This window comes from Mya arenaria, chromosome 10 (genome assembly GCF_026914265.1).
Source record: "Mya arenaria isolate MELC-2E11 chromosome 10, ASM2691426v1".
NCBI lineage: Eukaryota > Metazoa > Mollusca > Bivalvia > Myida > Myidae > Mya > Mya arenaria.
The window spans coordinates 22,854,807-22,879,760 of NC_069131.1; the positions used below are offsets into that span (position 1 = coordinate 22,854,807).

Below are 24,954 nucleotides of genomic sequence, written 5' to 3' on the forward strand. Positions count from 1 at the left end.
ATCCCCGAGCTTTTCCGCGATGACGCAATCTCGCCCACGGTGGCAACGTTGTTTTTTTGCAAAAAAATGCCTGGTTGGTAGTGCAGCATTGAATACCACATAAATGCGCAATCTTGCGTTATACATTATGAAAGGAAATGTAACAGCACATAACTGAATAACTGGCATTTCTGTATCCATATGTTCATATTTTTTTATTCAAACACGCCATGTCAACAACTTATTCATTTTATTAAAAATACACACACATATAATAAAAAGTAATGCAGTTGTTAAAATCTTTAATGAAATCTCAAAACAAAGAGACATAAAAAACTTATTCATGATACATTGAATTCAAAAAGTAAAATCATAAAACTACAATATATTTATATCTTATTCTTTTGTTGCTGTTTATTAAAGTTTTCCGATCATTGAATACCATTAATGTCCAGACCAAGGCCCAAAAAAGCCTGATTGAGAAAAAACAATTAACAGGAACAAACTAGACAGAATTATAAAGTTTATACACATGTTATTGATGGGACATTAACTAACTGAATACTCATAGAACAAGAACTTGAAACAAATGTACAAAATTAAAAGCATTCGTTTCTTAAATTGAACCGCAGGGTAAGAGTTAATGCCCATTCAATCTCATTTATCAGATTCGTCTGAACAATGATCCATCATTGCTTGTGTTAATTTATTAAACATTTTATTTGAAACCAAAAATACCACCAGAATTACAATGAGTAACCTGTAGCATTTGTTTCATTCAAATATATTCAACGTTTTCTGACAGGTTAATTTTGTGCGCGGTCCGACGATACCGCCAGCAGACCATTCCTAATACAAGTCTACATTTACAAGTTTTTATTAACAACACAAAAATGGCACATATTGTTTTAAAAACAAACTACTTATATATCGTAATAGGATGAAAAGATGAACTATCAAACAACAAGGTGCATGATGAAGCTTCTTATATATAACACTAAATACAGAAAACAATATAATACTGTAAATACAACAGATTAAAAAATATTGTTTTTAAAAATATTCAATATTGACGCCATTGCATGATTTGAATGTATTTCAAATATCATACCAAACTAAAAAAGTACTATAGTAACCAGTGGCTTTTTATTCTTATCATTTGATTTTTGTAAATGAAAGACCTTACAATGGTAATGAATACAGAAAGAACGCCAGCTGATATTTTACAGTTGAAAAAGCGGCATATCTAGGACAGAGTTGTAGACCATACCGGTTACTATACAAGACAAGCTTGAAATAAATAGCAATTGAATTCCGAGGGGTGAATGCGAAAAGGTTCGAAGTGACATTAAAAAACACAAGAAGATATAACCTTTCGACTCTCGATACATAACAAACATCTCTGTAACAAACAACTGACGAAAATGATTCGAGTATTATAATTAAACACATTTTCCTTAAAACTAGGATACATGCATTGAAATCCTTGTGGTGTACTTTTCATGTACTAATGTTTTAATGCACCAATGTATATCGATGGCAATGGGTAAAATGATCAATAATTCTATAACAGATTACATCACTGTGTGGCATTCAATACAAAGATGCCAGAACATACAAAACTATTTCTCACCAAAACTAGAGCTAACAAACACAAATTACAAGTAACTTCTTAACTTTTAAAAAAACTGGCATGCTTGCAAAATATACATGCCACTGACATAAGAAAACAATTTACAATAAGAAACATTTAAAGCGTAAACCTTGCATTTATGCAACTGTTTATCTTAAGGCGTAAAAATATACTGTTAATATTTTGTTTACTTTTTCATGCCCCCCCCCACCAATATAGGGTAGCTTGGTAGGTGGTTTGGATATATTTTCAATACTCACAAAATTATTACTTTTTAACAACCTACAATATATAAGCAGGCGTGCACAACATGAACACACTCTGGTATAAAAATATTAACACAAATAATACATAAAATGTTTAAAAATGAATACTATATGAAACATACATGTACCAGCATACACATTTACAGTACAAAATGTATCATTGCCTTTGGTTTTCTTCAATGCGCACCGTAATTAATATGTCCGATTATGGCAGTATGATTTGTGATAATGTAAACATTTTTTGCTGTGAACTATGCTTTGTGTTTTCTTGACATTGATCAATGTTATGAAGCTGATTTTCCTGAAGGTGTGAAAGTATTTCCTTATTCAACTTAAGCCAACTCAACTTTATTCAGTTATGCTAGAACATGACCTTGAACACAAACCATAAAATTCCATTAAAATTTTGTATCGTTATTCTTAAGCACAAACCATAAAATTCCATTAAAATTTTGTATCGTTATCCTTAAACACAAACCATAAAAAATCCATTATATTTTTGTATCGTTATCCTTGAAAACAACCTTGAACATGAGTCACAAAATGTCATTTGTATTGTTATCCTTGAAAGTGACCTTGAATGCGAGTCATAAAATGTCATTTGTATGGTTATTCGTGAAATTGACCTTGAACGCGAGTCATAAAATGTCATATGTATTGTTATCATTGAAAGTGACCTTGAACACAACCATAAAAGTGTCATCGTACGTGACCTTGTACGTGAATCATATGTCATTCGTAATATTTGCTTGAAATTGAACCACAGAAAACCGTTTTAAATGGTTGCTAGAAAATGAGCCCCTGTAATTTGTATTGAACATTTGAAAATGAAACATAATATAATGTCATTGGTGTTGTTTTCATTGGATGTTAACCATAAAATGCCACCTTATTGTGCTTCCTGAAATTGTACAATAAGATGGAACCTGTATAGTTTTCCTGAAAGTGATAACCATTAAACGTCACTTGAATTCCTGATTGCGTTATGGGAAACACATATGCCTTTTCTGAGTTCCTTGTTTCTTGAGCTTGAACAAACACTTGTAGCGGATTTGCTTGAAAATAAACAAAATATATGTCATGTGCACTGCTTTCATAAACTGGTATACATATAGTTTTCTTGAAAGTAAAACAAATAAATGTCAACAAAATGTTAAGATTTCCTTTCAAGCGCACCACAGATTTTAGTTTCGGTTTTTGGAAGTTTACCATTACATGGCATTTGTAATGTTAAGCTAGGTATTTGAACCAGGTGGTTGAAATTGAACCATTAAATGGCATTTTCATTGCACCATTAATGCTATTTTTGTTGCTGGCTTTCCTGGAAATGAACCATAATATGCTTCATCAGAAACGCTTTCTTCGAATAATGTTTGCCACACACATCACACTCAAATGGAACCTCTTTTGTGTGCTTCTTAAAATGAACACCTAAGCCATGTTTTGTAGTAAATGTCTTCCCACAATCTCCGCAACCGAAACGTTTTAGAGGCGGAGGAGTGTCTGTTTTTGAAGTACTTTGGTAAGTCTCATCCGGTATTGATACCCTTGACCTTGTGCCAGGAACTGCGTGAAGACGTTTGGTTGAGGGACTTATGGGTGGTGAAAATGTCTTCTGAGATTCCTTCAACTTATGTGGAGTTGTTTTAAGTCCTGCTTTAAACTCTATCTCTGCCTCTCTTTCTTGCTTTATATCAAGCGTGGCTTGATTCATGTCACCACTTTGGTCAATGTCTATTTCTAATTTCGGAGGCTGCTTACTTGGAGAAAGATTTGCATCAGCCCGATTTGAAGGAATCTCAGCCATGGCAGTTAGGATAGGTGGGCCAGAATCTGAGACATTTCTTCGCTTGTGTACAGGTTCACTACTACTTGCGGTCATTGTTGTATCAATTGCAGAAAGAGATCTTTTCATTGTCACCCTGTTAACATTTTCTGGTGCATTTTCCATTGAGCTTTGTTGTGAAGCCACATTCTCAGGTATATTTTGCAAAGACATTGTGGTCGCATTAGGACTAGATTTTGGAACAACACCGTACTCAGCGGCCATACTAGTGACGTCAGATATAATTGGCAAGTTTTCTGTTGGCTGAGATATTGCAATAGACACAGGCAATGCTTGGAGAACATTGAGAAGAACTGGCATTCCAGAATTCGTCCCAGTTCCTGCCAACATGAACTGAGACCCACCCGCGGAAGTGAAATTAGCCATCGATTCGGTTCCTGAAACTGAAGCAGAAGACTGAGTACCTTGCTGTATTGATTGTTGTAACCCAGCTTGTAATGTTGTTTGGTTGCCTTGTTGCATCAAAGATTGATTCCCTTGCTGCATCACTTGATGATTACCTTGCTGTATTAATGTTTGATTCATTTGCTGCATTAATTGTTGATCCCCTTGTTGCAGTAATAGTGGATTTCCTTGTTGCATTAATGACTGATTCCTTTGTAGTTCCTGTTGTCCTTGCTGAATTGTTGGTTGGATCATTTGCTGCATTGATGGTTGCATTCCTTGCTGTATTATTGGTTGAGACCCTGTTTGTATTAATGGTTGTAACCCTGCCTGCATGCCTGACTGTATTGATGTCTGTGTCCTTGACTGCATTGTGTGTTGCAATCCTGCCTGATGGAAACCCTGTGTACCTTGTTGAGTAATCTGTTGACTGCCTTGCTGTAATGGTGGTTGCATACCAGGCAACATATTTTGCTGCATGAATGCTGACTGCAGAGTTTGGGGATATGAAGAGGTAACTTGAGTTTGGCCAAAGCCCATCGGAAAACCCTGAAAGCAAGACAAAATTTAACATAAGGAACCATCGCTTTCTAACCTTAAGTAAAAAAACATAAAACTAAAATACATTTTAAATCAGTTCTTAAGTTGTGTTACAGAATACCATCAAAAAGCTTCTTAATAAGCCAATTAAACCAAGGCCTTCATTATGTTTGTAGACTTAAGACTTCATCTTGGTGGTTGCACACACACTTAAGCGGTATGTATTTATTTTTCACTGTAAATGTTTAATTTGAAAATAATAAAAACCTGTGTGGGATTTCTTGGTGACATTGGGCTTTCAGCCTTTGATTTGGATGTAGATGGCTCATCATCTATAACAATTGTGGTTTTCGGTGGGCGACCTCTTTTTTGTGGCCTTACTGTCTGAATAGGCTGGGCTTTGGCTTGCACATTTGGGCTATTTTGTTGAAGATTTCTGATCTGACTTGGTGGTCCCTGTGGCCTTTGTGTCCGGTCAACAAACTGCCTTAACATTGATGGTCCTGATGGATTAGAGTTTGGACTCTGCATGTAGGGACTTGCCATGGCTTGAATATCTGAGATCATTTCGCCAGGATTTGTATTCCATATGCTTGATTGCCCACCAGAAGGGTCCAACTGTCCTGTTTGCATCATATACTGCTGCTTTGGAGGCTCTTTACCAGATGGGGACATATATCCAACTTGTTGCTGCTGCTGCTGCTGTTGCTGCTGCTGTTGCTGCTGCTGTTGCTGCTGCTGATGATACAGACTAGATTTATCCAACAATTCTCTCCTAGCTTGTGTTGAAAGTCTTGGTTGCTGAGCAACTGAAAAGCTAACAGTTTTGGGTGGTGTGAACAGCTGTCTAGGTTGTGAGTACTGAGTTGGAGCTTGTTGCAAAGGTGATTGGAGAGGGGAGTTCATTACCCCTGACCTATAGCCTGGGCTTGCCATAGTGTGTGGTGACTGGCCTTTTTTTCTACCAGGAGTTATTCTTGGCATTGGCATTTCAGTCACGTTTTCTTCGTCATCATCATCTGGTATAATAATTGGAATACCTTTGGAGATCAAATTGTCTATGAAATTACCTTGTTTCTTCGGTGTTACACCTTTTCCTGCCATTGCAGGTTTACCAGGCGTATTCTGTCTAACGCGACCTTTAGTCTGTCTGGATGGAGTACCCTGGCCTTTTGGTGTTCTCGGACTATTTTCTCCTGCTTGACCCTGTATTTGTTTTACAGGTGTTTTCTGAACAGTGAGATTCTTGTCTACCACACCTGGAGCATCTAAATCAATTACATTGGAAGCTGGCCTTCTTGAAGGAATGTCTGAGTCCTTGTGTACACAAGCTTGATTACTGCCATCTCCAACAGGAGCACTTTTGATTGAATCAGTGCCAGACATTGATGAACATTGAGATGCGCTTCTGTCCCTGATTTGTACATTGTCATTTATAGGAAGCTTTCCATCAGTTTTATCATGATTTAATGAATCTGAATGTGTACTAGTTATGTGAGCTTCCACCTTATTGCACTCTTTTTGAACTGCTTTTAACAACTTCTTATAATTTTCATCGTTTTGATTTAATATTGTTTTTCCAGGACCAAAACTTTTTGACAGTTCTTCTTTGGTCAGTTTAAAGACTTCACCATCAACAGCATCAGATGGTTGCATTGTTCTCTCATTTGAGACCTGTGCAGAGTCACTGTTGCTTTCTTTTAGTTTACTGACCACTTCTGATATAACTTTCATGAAATTATCAGCTGTTTTCATCAACTCATTCACACTCACATCATCAGCATTTGTTTCATTACTTTTTACAGATTCCTTATCATTGTCAACTCTTTCCAGCGTCTCATTTGAGACTTTTTTGTTTGCACTACTGTCAGCGTCCTTCTTAGAGTCTTTTTCGCTTGCACCTTTGTCAATGTCCACCTTATCATTATCATGATCTTCACGATTATCATAATCTTGTAAATCTTCTATGTTATCTTCATTGTTTTCTTTCTGAATATTATCATTTACAATAGAACTTATATTACTGTCTGTTTCCATTTCTGCTTCATTCTCTTTATTTACACTTTCAGTTTCCATTTCCAATTCATTGTCTTTATTCATTGCCTCTTCTGTCTTCTCATCTTCACTTTCTCTGATATCCTTTAATAATGATGGTTCAGTACCAACACTACTATGAATGGTTGTTGGAATATTAACATCTAGTTCCTCATAAGCATCAGTGTCACTATCATCTAAGTCGTCTACGGTTTCATTCACTCTGTCTTTTTTTACAGTCCCTTTTTTTGGTGCAAATTGTTCATCAATCTTGTCCTCATTTGTTTTATTAAACGTTTCCCATTCATCCGGTATATCTGGTGGCTCTTTCTTAATTTGTGGCATATTTACAGCTGGTGTTTTTTCTTTGGCAGTGGTTTTCTCATCTACAACATTAAGACACTATGCTTTGAATATCATAACTTTGTGAGAATAAGGTTTTAGCTAATGAGTAATAAGAGGATGCAACCTGTCCTTTTTTAGTAGCAACCCTCTATCCTCATGGAGGCATGATAGGCACCCTTCTGTTTTCTTCAAACTGCATGCTTAAGATAATCATTTTTTTAAAAGCTTATCATATTGTTATCAATACATACAAACTTAATATATCTGACAATTTAATCCTAAAACTACTTCAATTAAACACATTTCTGCCATTTTTTGTTCAATTATATGCAATTTATGTTTGTCACAGCCCGAAACAACGTGCCCATTTAACCCTAAATAATCTGTCCCTATTCTAAAACCTGGCTTAATCCCGAAAGTCTTTCAATTATTTAAATGTCAACACTTTTTAAGAAGGTTTTGTACAATGCTTGTACGTAGGTACAAATATGTATATAAACAAACTTTGTTTAGCACTGTATAACATTAATGTAACTATTCTACACTAGAATTGTGACCAGATTTTTCTGTATTTTGGAAAACAATCACCAAATTTATAAATTTGGAGTGAAAATTCTAAGAATAACTTGTAAAAATTTGGAATTTTGCAGGTTTTAGAAGAATTTTATCATGTGATATTCTCAAGACATCTAGTTAAGATTATATTAATTTTATGAAAGGTGAAATGGAAAATTATCCATAAAACTATTTATTCTGATTTTTTAAAGCCAATTTCATTTTCTGGTGGCTAATACATTTGTAATTTATTGTAACATCTTGGACATATTCCATTTAAGAAAACCAAAAAGAATTATGTTTTTTTTTTTTTTTGGAGGGGGATTGATTATTAAATAAAATGTGAAATGACCCCATTTTGAAATGTTAAAATAAGACAAAACTCAAGCCTTAAAATATACCATACCTGTTGTCTTACCATCTACAAGCTCAGCTGGATCGACAGGCTCTTGTTTAATTGTCACTTTTTCCATTAATTTGTCAGGGGACGTTTCCATTGATGTCCTGTTGTGTGATAGCGTGGATGGGGAAATCTCTATTGGGGTCCTGTTGGATGTTGGCTTGAATGGTGAAACATCCAAAGGGGTAGTGCTTGGTATTGCTTTGTTTGGTGATACCTCCATTGATGCCCTATTTGATGATGGCTTATCAGGAGAAATTCCTGAAGGGGTGTTGTTATGTGCTGGTTTGTTGAGTGGTATCTCCAGTTGGGTATTGCTAGGTGTTGGGGCAGAGGATGAACGAGATTGCCTAGCAGTACCCTTCTGGTTGATGTCTTCAGATTCATCTTTTTGCTGCTCTGAAATAAAGTTTGCGAACTGACAATCTAAGCTTTACCAATATAACAATCATTTAACAAGGGACTTATGCAGAAACCACATAAAAACGGATTTTGATCTGGTTTTATAGCCAAGATTTTTCACTGGTCCTAAATATCATGGTGAGAAACATTCTGTTTCAGTCAATATTCATCAAGGGGAACATTCTAACCAAGTTTGAACATTGTCTGACCAACTCCTACCAAGATATGGTTCCCTTCAGTTCAGCGGGGGATAACAATCTTGGTAAAAGACCACTATATGAGGCCTGTCGGTTTCAGAGAAGATTTTCAAATATTTTACTATTCAAGTGCTTGAGAAACTCCTAGAGGGGGTCCACTTTTGACCCCAAGGACATAATTTGAACAAGCTTGGTTTTAGACCACTACATCCACTACATGAGGCTGCATACTAAGTGGATTCTTTAAGTTTTAACATGTTGACCATGATTGATCACAATTGCTCAGGTAAGCTAAAAAAAATGAGGCAACACAATTATATGAATGACATGGTTTCATAATAAATGCACAAGTGGAGTTTATACATGTAACCAGTTAACAAGTGGTTTTAAGTTTTGTTTTATTTTGTCTAATGTACAAATCTCCAAAGTGCATTTCCAAAAATTTTATAGGCATTAACTCTCTTAAAACAATTGTTCCATAACAAATGCATTAAGTTTTGGAGTGTTATTGTGATTTAACAAGTGAACAATACCATTCAGTCCATATCAGGTTCCAATTAGTTATAAGTTTCATTACAATTGTTTAACAGTAGTCTAGACAAAATTAGTGACAGATAGCAAACAAGAGTGTTACAGAGCGAACGCCAACGCTTGTCTCTCACTTTCAGTCGAACAAAGGGAAAATTTGACAATTATTTAAGCCGCAGATACAGGCCTTATTACTATAAATGTGAGCATTGTCTATGACAACAAGAGTACCAAGTTTTATTGGAATATGTTGACAGTGTTTGACTTAATATTCCTGCATACAAACCAATGAACTTGCCAAAACAGAAAAGGCCCCATGGGTTATAACATTTATTCATACTACATAATAACAAAAGTACCAACAGGATACCAAGTTTCATTGGAATATGTTAACGGTATCCAACTCAATATTCCTGCATATAAACCAAAGAACTTGCCAAAGCCGAGGAGGCCCCATGGGTTATAACATTTATTCATACTACATCATAACAGAGGTACCACTTAGTGAACAAGAGTACCAAGTTTCATTGGAATATCTTGACGGTGTTCGACTAAATATTTCTGCATATAAACCAATGAACTTGCCAAAGCCAAGAAGGCCCCATGGGTAATAACATATATTCTTACTTCATCACAACAAGAGTACCAAGTTTCATTGGACAATCTTGATGGTGTTTGGCTTAAGGTCAAAGTTTTTTTGTGTTTTTTTTTTCCTTCTTTTTCTCATTTATTTTTTACACAGAATACAAAACAATACACATACATTAAAGCATTAATAGCATTAGAACTATTCTATGTTTTTTATTTATTTATAAGCCCTAATCCCCCTTCCTACACACACGCACACCTACACACAAACGCACACAAACACACACGCATCCATTCATACGTACACATTCTCCCAGTCTCTATAGCTTTTTCCCCTAATAGATTTTACAAGCTACGTATTGTAGTTAGTTATACATATATATTTACACCTCGACTTCCATTCCTTAAATGAACTGCCTTTCGGCAATTGCGTTCAAACAATGAACGCAACATCTTTGGATATGTTCGGATCGTAATTCATTGCATAACAATATACATGAAAGCTATTGATCTTGTTATTGGTCGTATCGTGTCTGCAGGTCCCGTAACATATAGATCAACATTTTTAAAAGTGTTAGTTTATTATATTTTAAATATATTGGTACCAGAAGTGTTTCAATTTTACGTTTTAAAGTGATTTCAAGTGGTTGATCTTTTCCCGCGTTATTGTGACGTCATTTGAAAAAAATGTTTCCGGTTATAGTCGGGTCGTTCTATTCACAGAATGGGTAAGAACGGATTACTGAAAGGTTTTCTTAAATGAAATGAAGTATTTCTTTAGCAATTCTTGAAAGAAATAATGGAATATTTGTGTAAATATAAAGAATGAATTGCGTGGTTGATGTCATTATCGGGTATATGAACGCAATTGGGTTGGTCAAAGTACGCGCACACACATTGACCAACCCAATTGCGTTCATACCCCGATAATGACATCAACCCCGCAATTCATTCCTTAATTAAAGGTGGAAAGGTAATAATAATCAATTATTGTTATAATATGCTGAATCACATACTGGTTATAATGAGTAATTTATGACCGTATTATACGTTATGTTAGAGTGCTGAATTTACTATGACTTTTATCTAAGGATCGAGGTTTAAAACTTTCCATTTCTTCTCGTGGGTATCATATTTATCGTTTAACAGTGCGATTTGCGATTCAATTCTTTTTCTCAATGTCAAATACTGTTTGTATGAGTTAAAAGTCGGTATAGTGTTTTTATATTTCATAGAAAATATATAAAATTTCATTAACACAATTAAGAAATTACATATGACTGTGTATCTTCCATTACCCTGAATGCCTACACATGCTTCTTGTTTTGTTATCATAATATGTATGGATTGCAAAGCTATATAGATGTTAAGTTCTTCCCATAAAGGTTGTATCTTCTGGCAGTCCCAGTGTACGTGTTCTATTGTTTCTGTTTCTATGCTACAAAAGTCACATAGAGGTGTTGATTTTATTTAATTTAAAAAAAAAATTATACTGAAAACTGCGCAGACACAATAGTAATATATATGTTTGCCTGTAAATTGACTTCCATTTTTTGTCGTCATCTAAACTTGGAAATAATGTTCCCCATTTACTTTCGGACGACGGTTTTAAAATATCTCTTTGCTGTAATGAATAAAGGAATTTATTAGTCTGTTTTGATTTCAGTAATTTATCAGTTAATTTATCTGGTGGTATTTGGTTAATCGTTTCTGACATAAGTTTCGTTTTTAATGATTCTGGTATTGAATTAACCAGTGTTAGATATTTTAGAAAATCTTGTTCATAAAGGTCATACAGAAATCTAAGTTCATCAAACATGTAGAAGGTCTTTGCTCTATAATCGTAAATGTGTTAAATTAGCTTAATACCCTTCTGATACCATTCTTTATAAAATAAGGTGCGACCATTTTGTTTAAGTAATTTGTTATTCCATATATTATATCACCATTTTGCTTAAAGTAATTTTATTATTTTCATCGTGATTAATTTTAATATTTATCCACGACTTCAATACATTGTTAAAAAAGTTTTTTTCTTGAGAAATGTGTTTAATTTTGTGTTGGTTAAGGTCAAAGTTTAAACCATTGAAAAATGACACCAAAGCCATGACCTTACCTCGACCTTTAATGTTCCTAAAATAGATAAGCTAAAAAGCAAATTATCTCCCCTCCACTGTTTAGGATGAGACATAATATTATACGTCAAGCTGTTTTCTCACCTCCATTGGACTTATTATTGCATTACCAGTCAGATTTGGAAAACATGTAATATTTGTCCTACCGGTTATTTTTTTATTCTTTTTGCTGTAAGCTACATTTTTGTTGTTATCAAATGTATATATTTTTGAAGTAAGGAATTAAATTAGTTCTATAAATATAAATATAGCAAAGCCAGTGGAGGAGGTAAATTTGCAGACGATTTAAGACCGCAGTTTTGATTATTTTATTTTTTTCAAGAAAATGAAAATCCACGAATTTAAGAACCCCCGAAATTGTCCTTTTTCCAAAAAGCACGAAATCTAAAGCCCAGAAATATAAATGATTTTACAGTAGGTCAAAAGGGGTGGGACCAGCTTAGACCCAATTTAAACAAACTTGGTAGAGGGCCATCATATGATGCTACATACCAAATATCATCAAAGGTCTTGGGATTGTGGTTTGAGAAAAGATGATTTTCAAAGTTTTTATCATCTTATTTAAGTCTATAGGAAACTTGTGACCGACAAGGTGGGGCCAGCTTTGACCCAAGGGGCATGATTTGATAGAGGACTACGTTCTGATGCTACATACAAAATATTAAGGGTCTAGGCCAAGTGGTTCAGGCAAGAAGAATTTCAAAAGATTTCCCCAAATAAATATATAAAAACCTTGTGACCCCGGGGTTGGTCCACTTTTGACCCCAGGGGCATAATTTGAACAAATTTGATAGAAAGCCATCATATAATGCTTTATACCAAATATCAGGGGCCTGGGCAAAACATTTTCAGACAAGAAGAAATTCAATGTGTTCTTATATAAGTCCACCAAATATCTAAGCTCTAGGCTTTACGATTATTATGTTTTTTTCTTTCAGTGTCCATGGCAACAAGAGTCTTGCATAGAATTAATTTCTTTGCACAATTTTTAAGGGCATCACCAAGGAACATCCCTGTGAAGTTTCAAGCAGTTTAGATGGAAATGTTTAAAACAAATGTTGAACTCAGACGCTGGACATAGACCAATCACAATAGCTCACCTTGAGCACTAAGAGCTGAGGTGAGCTAAAAATCTACAATAGTATCAAACCCTTTAAACAAACCTACTTTGTAAGCAGAAGTTCAAGAACAGTGTCTTCAAGTCTTCGTTCTGATCAAGAAAGTCAGTCCCTGACTCTGAGCCAAGGTGACTCAGTGTGCTGTCATCAACACTGGCTGTTAGGATGACAGATTCCTCGCCAGTATGTTCCGCAAGCTGCTCTACCTGAATAATGGGGTAAGTTTTGCTGTAATGTTTTATACTATTAATGCGTCATAATGTTTCATTTTTTACTAAATGGCCGCACAAGAGACAAAATGCTACAAGACAACAAACAATAAAAAAAAACAATCATCTTTGCACACATTTAACCAGTAACAGTTGTATGTACATGTGGCCAATAACTCTTGCTGTAATAACTGTATAGTTATGGCCCTTTTCTTGCTCTAACACATCAGACTAGCATTGGTTACCATTTGCAGTGCTCTTGTAATATTTTTTGTGCACTTTCTTTAATTGGTTACCATCATACCAACAGAAGAATAGGTGGACCTAGCAAACAATTTAATAGGAAGGGCCTAAATATATAATTAAATTGGTGTGGCCTAAGCAAACAATTAAGCAGATGTGGCATCAGCAAACAATTAAATAGGTGTGGCATAAGCATACCTATTAAAAAGGTGTAGCCTAAGTAAACAATAAAAAAGATGTGGCCTAAACAAACAGTTAAAAAATGTGGCCTTAGCACACAGTTAAATAGGTGTGGCCTAAGCAAACAGTTAAAAAGATGTGGCCTAAACAAACAATTAAATAAATGTGGCCTAAACAAACAATGAAATAGATGTGGCCTTAACAAACAATTTAATAAATGTGACCTAAGCAAAAAAATAAAAAAGGTGTGGCCTAAGCAAACAATTAAATAAATTTGGCCTAAGCATAAATAAAAAAAGATGTGGCCTAAGCAAACAATTAAATAGATGTGGCCTAAACAAACAATGAAATAGATGTGGCCTAAGCAAAAAAATTAAATAGATGTGGCCTAAGCAAACGTGTTCAATTAAAAAGATGTGGCCTAAACAAACAATGAAATAGATGTACGTGGCCTAAACAAACAATGAAATAGTTGTGGCCTAAACAAACAATTAAAAAGATGTGACCTAAGCAAAAAAAGGTGTGGCCTAAGCAAACAATTACATAGATGTGGCCTAAGCAAACAATTACATAGATGTGGCCTAAAAATATGTGGTCTAAGCAAACAAGTAAAAAGGTGTGGCCTAGGCAAAAAAATAAAAAGGTTAGGCCTAAGCAACCAATTAAGCAGATGTGGCATAAACAAACAATTAAATAGATCTGGCCTAAGCAAACAATTGAATAGATGTGCCCTAAAGTAGCAATTAAATATATATGTGGCCTAAGCAAACAATTAAATAGATATGGCCTAAGAACAGTTAAATAGATGTGGCCTAAGCAAACAATTAAATAGGTGTGGCAGTCAATATAGTAGATCTAGTCTAAGCTAACAAGAAAGTAGGTGTTGCCTCAGACATACATTATTTAAATAATTTATTAAAGTAAATTTTCCTCTCAACTACAACTTTTCTCACTCAATATTTCAAAATTCAAATCATATCATTTGCTTGTATTCCAAAAAATACTGAAAGCAGTTCTGTTTCCCTCTAAATTAGTAAATACATCATTAAGATTTGAAGGAAAGTAATGTCATTGGTAACATTTGTTTAAAAACACGAAGACACTTATTATCCCCCAGATGTTCATAGTAATTTGTGCAATCCGTTATATTTTGCGCCCAATGTAAAGTAAATAACTCTTGTTGCTCAATAAACTTCAAGGTCGATGTAGCAATTTGATATTTATTTAGCATCACTTTTACTGTAATGCTATTGAGCTAGCTTTAAAAGTGATACTGTTAAGTGTTTTATCTTTCATCTATCCATGTCAGACTTATAAAAAGCTCTTTAATACAATGATTTAAATATTGAGTTTAAAATTTGTGGATTTCTTTCAAATGTACTTAACCAGCAATTGTACCAGTATTTCACTTAAAGCTTCTCTTTTCAACTGAATATATTTTAACATTTTATGGGTTATTTTTAAAAGCATCCTTAGACTTTGCACATGATTTACCAGCAACTGTATCTGGGTCTTCAGGACGGTCTTCAGGATGGCCTTACAGCCAGGGATATCCCGGATCTCCGCAAAGCTGCACATCTTCCAGATGTCTGAAATTTAACGTTCAAATAAAGCACTTTGCAATATTATAATTTTATCATCCATATAATAACAACAGATGTTTGTCAAACAGTATGCCCCCCCTGAGCGCCAGTTGTCAGGATTTTTAGACAATTGAATGAAATATGCATGGGCCGAAATGACAGCTTATTTGTCATTAACATTGGATGCCTTTGAGGCAGTTAAGATAATGACCATTCAAAGTGTGAGGATAGTAGGTACAGTTTTTAATCATGTTCCGATGATGACTGATGTTTGCAGATAAAAATGTATTCTCTTAGCAGCAGGGAATAAGTAAATATGACGTAAATTTTAATGATGAATATGATTTATGACCTAGACCTTTGACTCTATGACCTCATAGAGGTCATCAACTGGTCACCCCCAACCAAAATTTCAAATTTAAGGGACATAGGTGCAGGCATTGTCAAAGTGTCACACAGACAATCTTTTTGCGTTCAAGGTCACTGTAAAGATAATTTATCTTATGTCTTGAATGTTTACAGCAGATGCTGTCATGCATAGCCAGGGAATAACAAGCCATTACACTTGGCCGCCTATAAGATTAATAGTTTAAGCCCGGAATTATAGTTATTCGGGTTTTCCCAGCCTAATCCTCCGGTACAAATAAAATTAAACCGTTGTTATATACACCTGTTACTTCGGAGACAACAGAGTCATTGGACTGTTACATGAATTTCAATATATAGCTCAATATTCACCTTTTATTTGTACCGGCATGGGAAAACCCAGTTAAGTTAATTCCGGGCTATATATATTCGGCTAAAACACGGTATTTGTCCATTTTATATTTTTTGGTTGTTATACATAGATTGAAGGAAAGTGTGTGATTTCAAACTTAATTCTTTGCAGCCAAAGCATGTAACCTAGTCCACTCCTGCTGGCCTCCAAATTTCAAGTGAAAATATCAATTTGTATTCGAGTAACAGCAAAAAACATATCCCAAAAATGGCCATTTTCAAGCGTTATGCTGTCTCATTTGATTTTTTTATATATTCAAACTGTTATATATCTATTTTGCATGATGATTTGGAAAAAATGCATTACCTCAGCTTATAGAAAATTTCAAGTGCTAAATTTTGGTGGGTAAATCAAGAAAATAGACAAATTATTACAGAAAATATGACTTATTAACATAAAGTGGTGCTTTTGCCAATTTTTCAAAATCACAATAAGTATCCCTTGTTATATGCATGAAAAACATTGAAAATTCACCCATTTACAAGTGATAACTGTTTTGTAAGACTGATTATTAATCAAACTTCCAATTTTTTGGTGCTTTGGGCATTCATGATTCACATTCTTAAAAAGAAGGAGGTTCACCTGTAAGATTTTCAGGGTTAAAAAATCTGTAGAGTCCGTAACCATGGGTTTGTATTTACATATGTATTAATGACAGAAATGTGGCATTCCACAAATAAAAACCTCTGTATGAGTATGTTTAATGGCTGAAATATTTTTTGGAATATTTTGATTTTAAGTTGCATTTTTTTACATATCTAATGTTACGGACACTACAAAATCTGCCTTCAAATTTTGATTTGAAATTTCCATTGTTTTCAATAGCATATTTCCTTATATTTTTTCATGGTAAAAGCAATTTTTTTATTGTGCAATATTGCATCATCTTTTAACTATTGGAAAATACCAATAAAACGGCTGATGCAACAATATTTGTGATGAATTATTGCATCATCCAAAACAACCGCCTTTCTAAGAAATACAACAGTCCAGCTGTAATGATGGAATCAGCTAAGAAAATGGCTTATTTTGGGTAATAGTCGGTCAGATTCCAGCAAGAAGTCCTTTAAAATGGAAAACACTAAAGGTGTTGGTTCCAGTGATGCTCTAGGTATGTATTATCCTTATCTAAACATTCCATGCTATGTTACGTAGGGTCCGTAACCAAAACCATATGTCTGTACATGATGCCCTGAATTAATGCAATTGTCCACATGAAATGCACATGTTGTGATGCTTATTTGTTGAAATTGCCATGCCCAACATATAACAAACTAAAATGGTCTTAACAGGTTGTTTAATGGAAATCCTATGACAGTATGACACACAATTTCATTTTGTGTAGCCTATTACGGAGCCGAGATGAAATATTTTTACATAAAGATTGGCGTGTATGCCAATGAATACAATCAGTGTTATAATATACAGATCACAGACACAGTGGATACTTGTTAAATGTACAGAATTGAAGCTTAAGTAATATTTGATTTGTACTTGTACTCAGGTTACAGACTCTACAAAATACGGCCACTTGTTTCTAAGTCTACTGTAAGTATGTTCAAAAACATTTTTATGAACAGAAACAATACAATTGAACCATATAGGGACATTTATACCTTTTGAGGTTTTTCTTTTCACAAAACCTGTCTTTATATGAAGATTTATATACCATATATATTAATATTCTAAGGTATACATTGAACCCAACCGTTTAAGGTTAATTAATATTCAGAATGTCTTTTTACAGAAGAGAGCCGAAAATCATCACTGCGATCCCGGAAACTTGAAAAAAATGCTGAAATGAATGCTGAAAAGAATGAAGACATAGAAAAGAAGCAAAAGGAGAAAAACAGGCTGAAAGTCAAGGCATGGAGAATGCGTCAGAAAACAGAAAACTCCACAAAATATTCTGAAATCAAAAAGAAAGACACAGAAAGAAAGAAGGAAGCTCGAATGAAAGTGAAACTCATGGCCAATTCAGATCCTGAATTAAAAGCCTCCTTAAGAAAGAAAAAAGCTGAAGAAATGAAAAGATACAGACAGAGAAAAAAGATGAAAACAACATGTTCTTCTGAAGATCCTGGTGTTAAAAAGAGTAAGAAACCGGCTCTGGAAGAAAAAAAGAAAAAAGCTGTGAAGCGAACACAAGCCTGGAGAATGCGAATTAAACTTAAGTCTCCTACAATTCCAATTGTTAACACAGTTGATGAAAATGACAGTCATGGAGAAAGCAGACAGAACAAAAGTAACTTATCCCGTGCAACAGTATACAGACGAGCGCAAATGGTGAAAGGCATTCTGCCTAGGACACCAAAGAAGAAAGCCGCCATTTTAAAGAAGCTTATTGAGTCACCTTCAACATCCAAAGTACTTTCTGACCAAGGAGTAACAATGACACCAGCTTGTAAGAAGAAACTTGAAGTAGCAGATGCTATAGTGAATTCCTTGAAAGAAAGTATTTCCGAAGTAAACATTGGTGTTCGAAAAGACAGAGAAAAGAAACATGCATATGATGTAATACGTGAATCAGTACTAAGGAAATACAAAAAGATCAGTTAGTAAATATTTCAATGTGTCTTACAAGACAAGGAAGATGAGAAATGAATGGTGGAAAAAGAAACAGAGAAAAACAAGATGTGATGTGATAAGTGATCATGTGAAACAATCAGTGAAAGAGTTCTACCTGAGTGCTGAAATTAGCAGAGAGGTGCCATCCAAACGTGATGTTGTTAGAATCAAAACTCAGACTGGTATGAAAGAAACACTACAGAAACATGTGATGACAATGACACTAGAAGAAGCACACAAGTTATACAAAACAAGAAACCCCAATCATAAAATAGGACTTACATCATTCAGCAAACTAAAACCAGTTAATGTAAAGAAAGTGTCCGAGACAAGCAGACGGTCATGCCTGTGCCAGACTTGTTGTAATGTAGCCCTGAAAGTAGAAGCACTTACAACATTGAAACGAGTTGTAAAAGAGACTGACATGACAGAAGACATTAAGATTGATAAGAAGAGTCTGAGTGATGCAACATTCTGCAGCTATGAACAAGAGCCATCTTTAAAATGAGTGTCAAGAAATTGTGAAAAATGTGGAGTACAAGGCCTTCAAAAGTATTTGGCGACTATGGAAGAAAAGAACAGAGATGGGATGGTGTCATGGTATCAATGGGAAAGCATTGAAATAAAGAAATATGACAAAGTAAAGCGCTGCGTTTCTTGTGTGCCCAAAGAAGCTGATTTCAAAGTGTTTTTGACAGCTTTAGAGAAAGACATGATGGTGTACCCAGAGCATGCATTTAGAGCATCCTGGCAACAGACACAAATGGGTGTATGTGTAGAGAAATTAACAAAGGGATCTGTAGCCATGGTAATGGATTTCAGTGAGAACTATGCATGTGTCTTCCAAAGTGAAGTGCAGTCAGGGTTCTTTGATAGAAACCAGGTAACTGTACATCCAATGATGTGCTACTATAAAGAAAGTCTTGATGACAAAGATGTTACAGTAAAACATGCCATCATTGGAATAAGTGAAGAAACCAAACATGATGCGGATTTAGCAATTGTCTTCCAGAATCAAGCCAATTAAATTACTAGAAAGCAGAGGGGTGAAGATTGGTGAACTCCACGAGTGGACTGATGGGTGTGCAGCCCAGTACAAGGGGAAAAAGGCGTTTGCTGATATCAGTCTCAGAAAGCAGCCCAAAATGACTCGAAACTACTTTGAAACGTCTCATGGAAAGAATGTCTGTGATGGGTTGGGTGCAACTGTAAAGAATGCTTGTTATCGTGCTGTAATAAGTAACAGGAAAGTTCTTGGTAATGCTGAAGACGTTTACCAATTTTGTCAAGAAACTCTGAATATGGAAGTAGTGGACACTGTAAAAAGCACTCTGTCGAGAAGAGAATTTGTATTTGTTGAAAATGTGAATAGAAACCAACCAGAAACAAATGTACAAACATTAACTGGAACACGGAAGCTGCACTCTGTTAAGTCTGTTGGTAAAGACTATGAGCTGAACTCAAGGAAACTTAGTTGTTACTGTGATGCTTGTGTGAATGGTGTAACATCAAAATGTGAGAATGTAGACATAGTTAATAAGTGGGAGAAAAGAAACCTTGATGTTATTAGTAAAGTCCAAGAAAAACTAAATGTAAAGAAGAAACAACCATCTAACAAGGAGCAGCCTAAAGCAACCTGCAAAGAACAAACAAAAGGACAGAAACAAATAACTTTGAAAAGAAAATCGGAGACCAAGCAACCAAAAGCCAAGAGGAGAAATATAGACGAGACAGCAGCAACAACATCCCAACAAGATACAGCCTTTCAACCTGGTGATTTTGTTACCGTTGGGCTCAAACCGAGAAAAGGACCCATAAGTGTTTACGTTGCTGAAATTACAAGTAAATCTGAAACAGAATATGGGCTTAAATATATGAAGAAAGCTGGAAACGCATATGTGTGGCCTGAGAAGTCAGACGTTTCTCAGGAGCCAACAGAACATATCATTTCAAAGCTAGAAGCTCCTGAACTTGTCAATGAAAGAGGTCATTTTAAATTCAATACACAGGAACTCAGCAAAGTTAAAGTTAATCTGTTGAAAATACACAAACATGTGTATTTCAAATAGAAAATGTTGAGCATGTGTTGGTTCTTACAATGTGTAGAGTCCGTAACCGTAGTGCAGTCTATTTCTATCTCATACAAAAAATATGTTCTATTGATATAAACAGCAGAAACTGACTATACTTGGTAGGAAAAGTGTTTATTTTAGAAAAACAATGTGCTTGGGGCACTTGGTTCTACAAACTTTAAAAGTTACAGTTAAAGTTGTGTGATCATTTTTGTCAATTTTTAGAGTTCATCGCAACTGGGATGAAATATGTTTTTTTTTATGCTTATCTCAAGCAGAGATTTTATGCATTTGTTTGTTAACATTCTAATTGTTAGTTTTCTGTGTTAACCTGAATAATACAGACTTGTTTCCATTAAAATCTTTGTTGTTATATGCCTGTTGTAGTGTCTGTAACCTTACACTGACCTGTATGTAAAAGTCGCCAAAAAAATAAATTTATAAAAGCGACTGTAGGAAAACAAATATCATTTCGAATGACTGAAACTTTAAACTAAAAATGGACAAAATTTCATGGCCCTGCATGGAAGTTCATTTTTCCACCTTGGTGAGACACTTAGGTGGACAAATACCGTGTTTTAGCCGATTGAAATATCATTTTTTATGATTGGAAATTATATGGTCAATAAGTTATAACAATACTCGTCAAGGGGCATCTTTCCATATTATTAAGATAAATAAACAAATTAAAATTTCTTATTTTGTTGGAATTAAAGACGAATAAACTAGATCAAGACCTTAGTTATAATCAATTTTAGATGCTTGATCATGTTTAAATGCTTGATTTGGCAAAATTTGCATGTTCTCTAAAGTCTGAGTTATATTTAGAATGGACTAAGACACTCCACGATTAATGATCATGCAAATTAATTTGATTAAGACTTTACTACACATCATGTTCATAAATTTACTGGTATAAGTCATTACCCAGGATTGTTTATATTGCAAGTGAAATGGCTTAAGAAGTTAAAAACATTATTATACAAATTAATTGGATTAGGTCATTGCCGAAGATAAGGCGTACAAAATTAATGTTAGTTTCCACTCACCTGACAGACCCTATGTAGTGTTTTTTGTTGTTGTTGTTTTTGTAATTTCCCAAAAATGTTGATTTATGAGTGAAAATGTTAAAATTTGACAATTTTATACTTCTTGTCTTGTGCTGTTCTTCAATGTTTCTTGTTTGTGATTTTTTGTTTTTATGTCCTTTATCTTTGGCGTTTACCCTGAGTGCCATTAAACCATGTTTATGTTTAAATTATTTGCTACTGAGCTTGTTTCTGTAGTTTTTTGCATAAATATTCTACAAAACATTATACCCTGGTATACAATATAGGTTGATTTGGTACAGAAATCAGGGTTCTCCAAAAATAATATGCTATGCTTACCTTAGTCAAACCAACCCTTGTGTTTTACCTAATTGATTATGCAAATTAACTGGATGAAGTCTTTATTATGCAAATTAACTGAATAATTGGATCAAGACTTTACTATATATATGCAAATTAACTGGATTTAAAGGCTTCACAAAATTAACTGGATTAAGACTTTACTATGCAAATTAACTGGATTAATGCTTCACTTAACAAATTAACTGGATTAATTCTTTACTATGCAAATTAAGCTTTTACTATTATGCAAATTAACTGGCTTAACTATATGTAAATAAAGTTGATCAAGACTTTATTATTCAAATTAACTGGATTAAGCCTTTAATATGCAAATTAATTGGATTATGACTTTAATTTTGCAAATTAAATTGATTAAGTCTTTTTCCAAGATCACTGAACTTAGGCGGTAAAAATAAATTGTTTGTTTCCCTATTGCCCCAACCCTTAATGTTTTTATTGCCTTAAGAAATATATTTTCTGCATTTGTATCTATTAGAAATTAAAAATGAAGTGTTTTCAGCTATGCTTTAACTAAGTGTATCTATGTTCTAAAGCATTAATTAAACCTTAAGTAAGTGTTTGGTAACAAAAAATGTCAAGAAAAAAATGCAAATGAAAAAAAAAAAAATGTGACCTAACTATTATTTTTTGGCAAGAAACCGGGAACCAACTCTTTTTTTTAAGCCTTTTAAATAAATGATAAGGATAATAAAGTTATTATGCAAATTAACTGGATAATGTCATTGCAAAAAAGTATTGATCATGCAATTTAAATGGATTTAACTCTTGCCCAAGATTATTGATTTAGAAAGCAAAATAACTGGATTAATATTATGACCAAGATTATTGATTAGAATGCAATTTGGTGTCTGGTGTTCCAAGAATTGCATGTCTACATCTTTTCTAGACTAGACAGCCTGTCCCATTAACAATATACCATAATTTAGTTTTACAGCAGGAATGTATTCAATTTGTGTAAGCATTTATAAATTGGGTCGCATCCAGCCAATTTGCATTGGACTTTTAGACATTTTTTTTGCTAAAATTAAAGACAAATATTTGACAAACCGTTAAGTATGGATAATCAATATTAGAGAATGCAATAAATACATAACTATAACTGATTCAGCACAACTTTCAACTAATTCCTACATAATTTATTTGAATTGTTACTAGGTTAGTAAATGGTTACTTTTTAATGATTATCACTTAAATATTGGTCCTTGTACAAAAACACAGTTCTGCAGACAACAATACATTAGCATGATTGACCTCAAATGTCGGGTCCTAGCCAGGTTCTAAGGACAGGGTGCTGCAGAAGAGGAACAGGGTGCTGCAGAAGAGGAACAGGGTGCTAGGGGTGAAAAGGGCAGATTGTCAGAATGTGAAGAATTTGAACATGATGAATTTTAGAGACCATTTAGAAATTGTGTTTAATTGAGGTAACTTTAGGTTTCAATTGCCAAATATGTCAAGTTTGTATTCTGAATACAAACTTGACATATTTGGCAATTGAAACCTAAAGTTACCTCAATAAATTCATAAGCAAAATTAAGTTTTAATCATAGCAAATGAAATTTTTGATGATCTTTGGCATTTAATTCTACATAAGGAAGTGCACATACTGTTCTTCATGAGGGCAGAAGAGGACAGGCTGTAGAACATCATTGTTTCGTAAATGTGCCGTAAATGTTATTATATATATATTGGCTGAATATATAGTAAATATATATACATTATGCAAACTTTCATATTTGTTAGAATTATGTTTGATAAAATGTGCTTAGGATTAGAATACATGTAGATAGACACGTGAATATATATATTGGAAGCGGTTATCCACCTATTAATGCATGCTGCAACTGAGAGAAGGATTATAAGTGCATTGAAATTTTGCTACGTGGGCGGTACAAGGAATAAAAAATCCATGTTAGTAGGGGCTACTTAGGGGCACTACCACACCTTTTTGACATGCATCCCTCAATGTGAAACAACATTGATATGGTTTTTAATGTTGGCAGGAGGTGGATTGTAGGCCTGTACATTTACTACCTCAAGAAAATTTTAGCTATCTCGATCTTATGGTCAGGTGTGTTTTTATACATTCATCACTGAAATAACGCCAGTGAGTAAGGACACACGAGACTGACAATTTTAAAATTTGTACAAAGATTCATGAGGGTCTATTTATTTAGACTTCACTGAAGATCTGCATGAGTGGGGATAAAACACACCATCCTCATACTTGAAACAGGCTTATCTTCTCCATCTACACAATCAACAATAAGTGTATATTATCCTAATATATAATTGAAATATTGTCAATCAAATTAATTGAACACAAAACTGCAGAGGTTTAACAATTAAGTGTCTGAATAAATTATACACACACTTAATGTTCATGTTAACTTGATCCAGTTAACATGATTGATAACAATAGGTTATCTCAAGTCATTAATTAATCAGCTATATATATTTAACTATCAAAATACTTATTTGAATCTTAAAAAATATGTCTTAACTACGGCCAGACAGGGAAGTTATCTGACAAGAAATGTGTTATCAGGTTTTTCCCATTGACCTAGTTTTCCATCGATCGGATATCAGGTTTAGATGAACTAGCACACAGTGTGATAAACTGACACTTAATTGTTAATCGGTTAACATTTGAGCATCCGTCATGTTGGCATTCTTTTCTACACATTGTCCACACTAACCATCAACGACAAATAATACAGAATAATAATACCTACAAGCCTTAAAACCAAGTGAATTCGGCGACTGTCACTTATCCCCAGCGCATCTAATATTCAGACTGTTTACACAGCGTGACAAGGGAAAGAACCCAATTAAGACCTTTAAAAATCGAAAGGAAACTGGTATAGATCCGAAAAGCCTTGAACTGATTGATAATTCCCGTACCCGATAGAGCATGTACAAATGATAAAAAGGGTTATAACAGAAAACTTAAAAGGTGCAT

The 24,954-nt window shown here is 34.3% G+C and overlaps 2 protein-coding genes across 4 annotated transcripts; one reads left to right on the forward strand and one right to left on the reverse strand.

The window, feature by feature from the left end:
• Positions 1–264: 264 nt before the first annotated feature.
• Positions 265–24,788, reverse strand: LOC128206762 (formin-J-like). Of its 3 annotated transcripts, none has more exons than XM_052909447.1 (6): positions 24,728–24,788; positions 15,077–15,171; positions 13,000–13,156; positions 8,001–8,381; positions 4,916–7,068; positions 265–4,657 (listed from the first exon to the last, which is right to left on the reverse strand). In XM_052909447.1, the coding sequence occupies exons 2-6, from the start codon at positions 15,158–15,160 to the stop codon at positions 3,179–3,181; spliced, it is 4,254 nt and encodes a 1,417-aa protein (XP_052765407.1). In that variant the 5' UTR covers positions 15,161–15,171; positions 24,728–24,788; the 3' UTR covers positions 265–3,178. The 3 variants fall into 3 exon arrangements, with proteins under 3 accessions (XP_052765407.1, XP_052765405.1, XP_052765406.1); XM_052909445.1 differs by having other exon boundaries at positions 7,989–8,381; XM_052909446.1 differs by having other exon boundaries at positions 7,989–8,381; positions 24,724–24,781.
• Positions 17,015–18,985, forward strand: LOC128204468 (DNA ligase 1-like). Its single transcript, XM_052905883.1, has 2 exons — positions 17,015–17,054; positions 17,691–18,985. The coding sequence occupies exons 1-2, from the start codon at positions 17,015–17,017 to the stop codon at positions 18,500–18,502; spliced, it is 852 nt and encodes a 283-aa protein (XP_052761843.1). The 3' UTR covers positions 18,503–18,985.
• Positions 24,789–24,954: the final 166 nt, after the last annotated feature.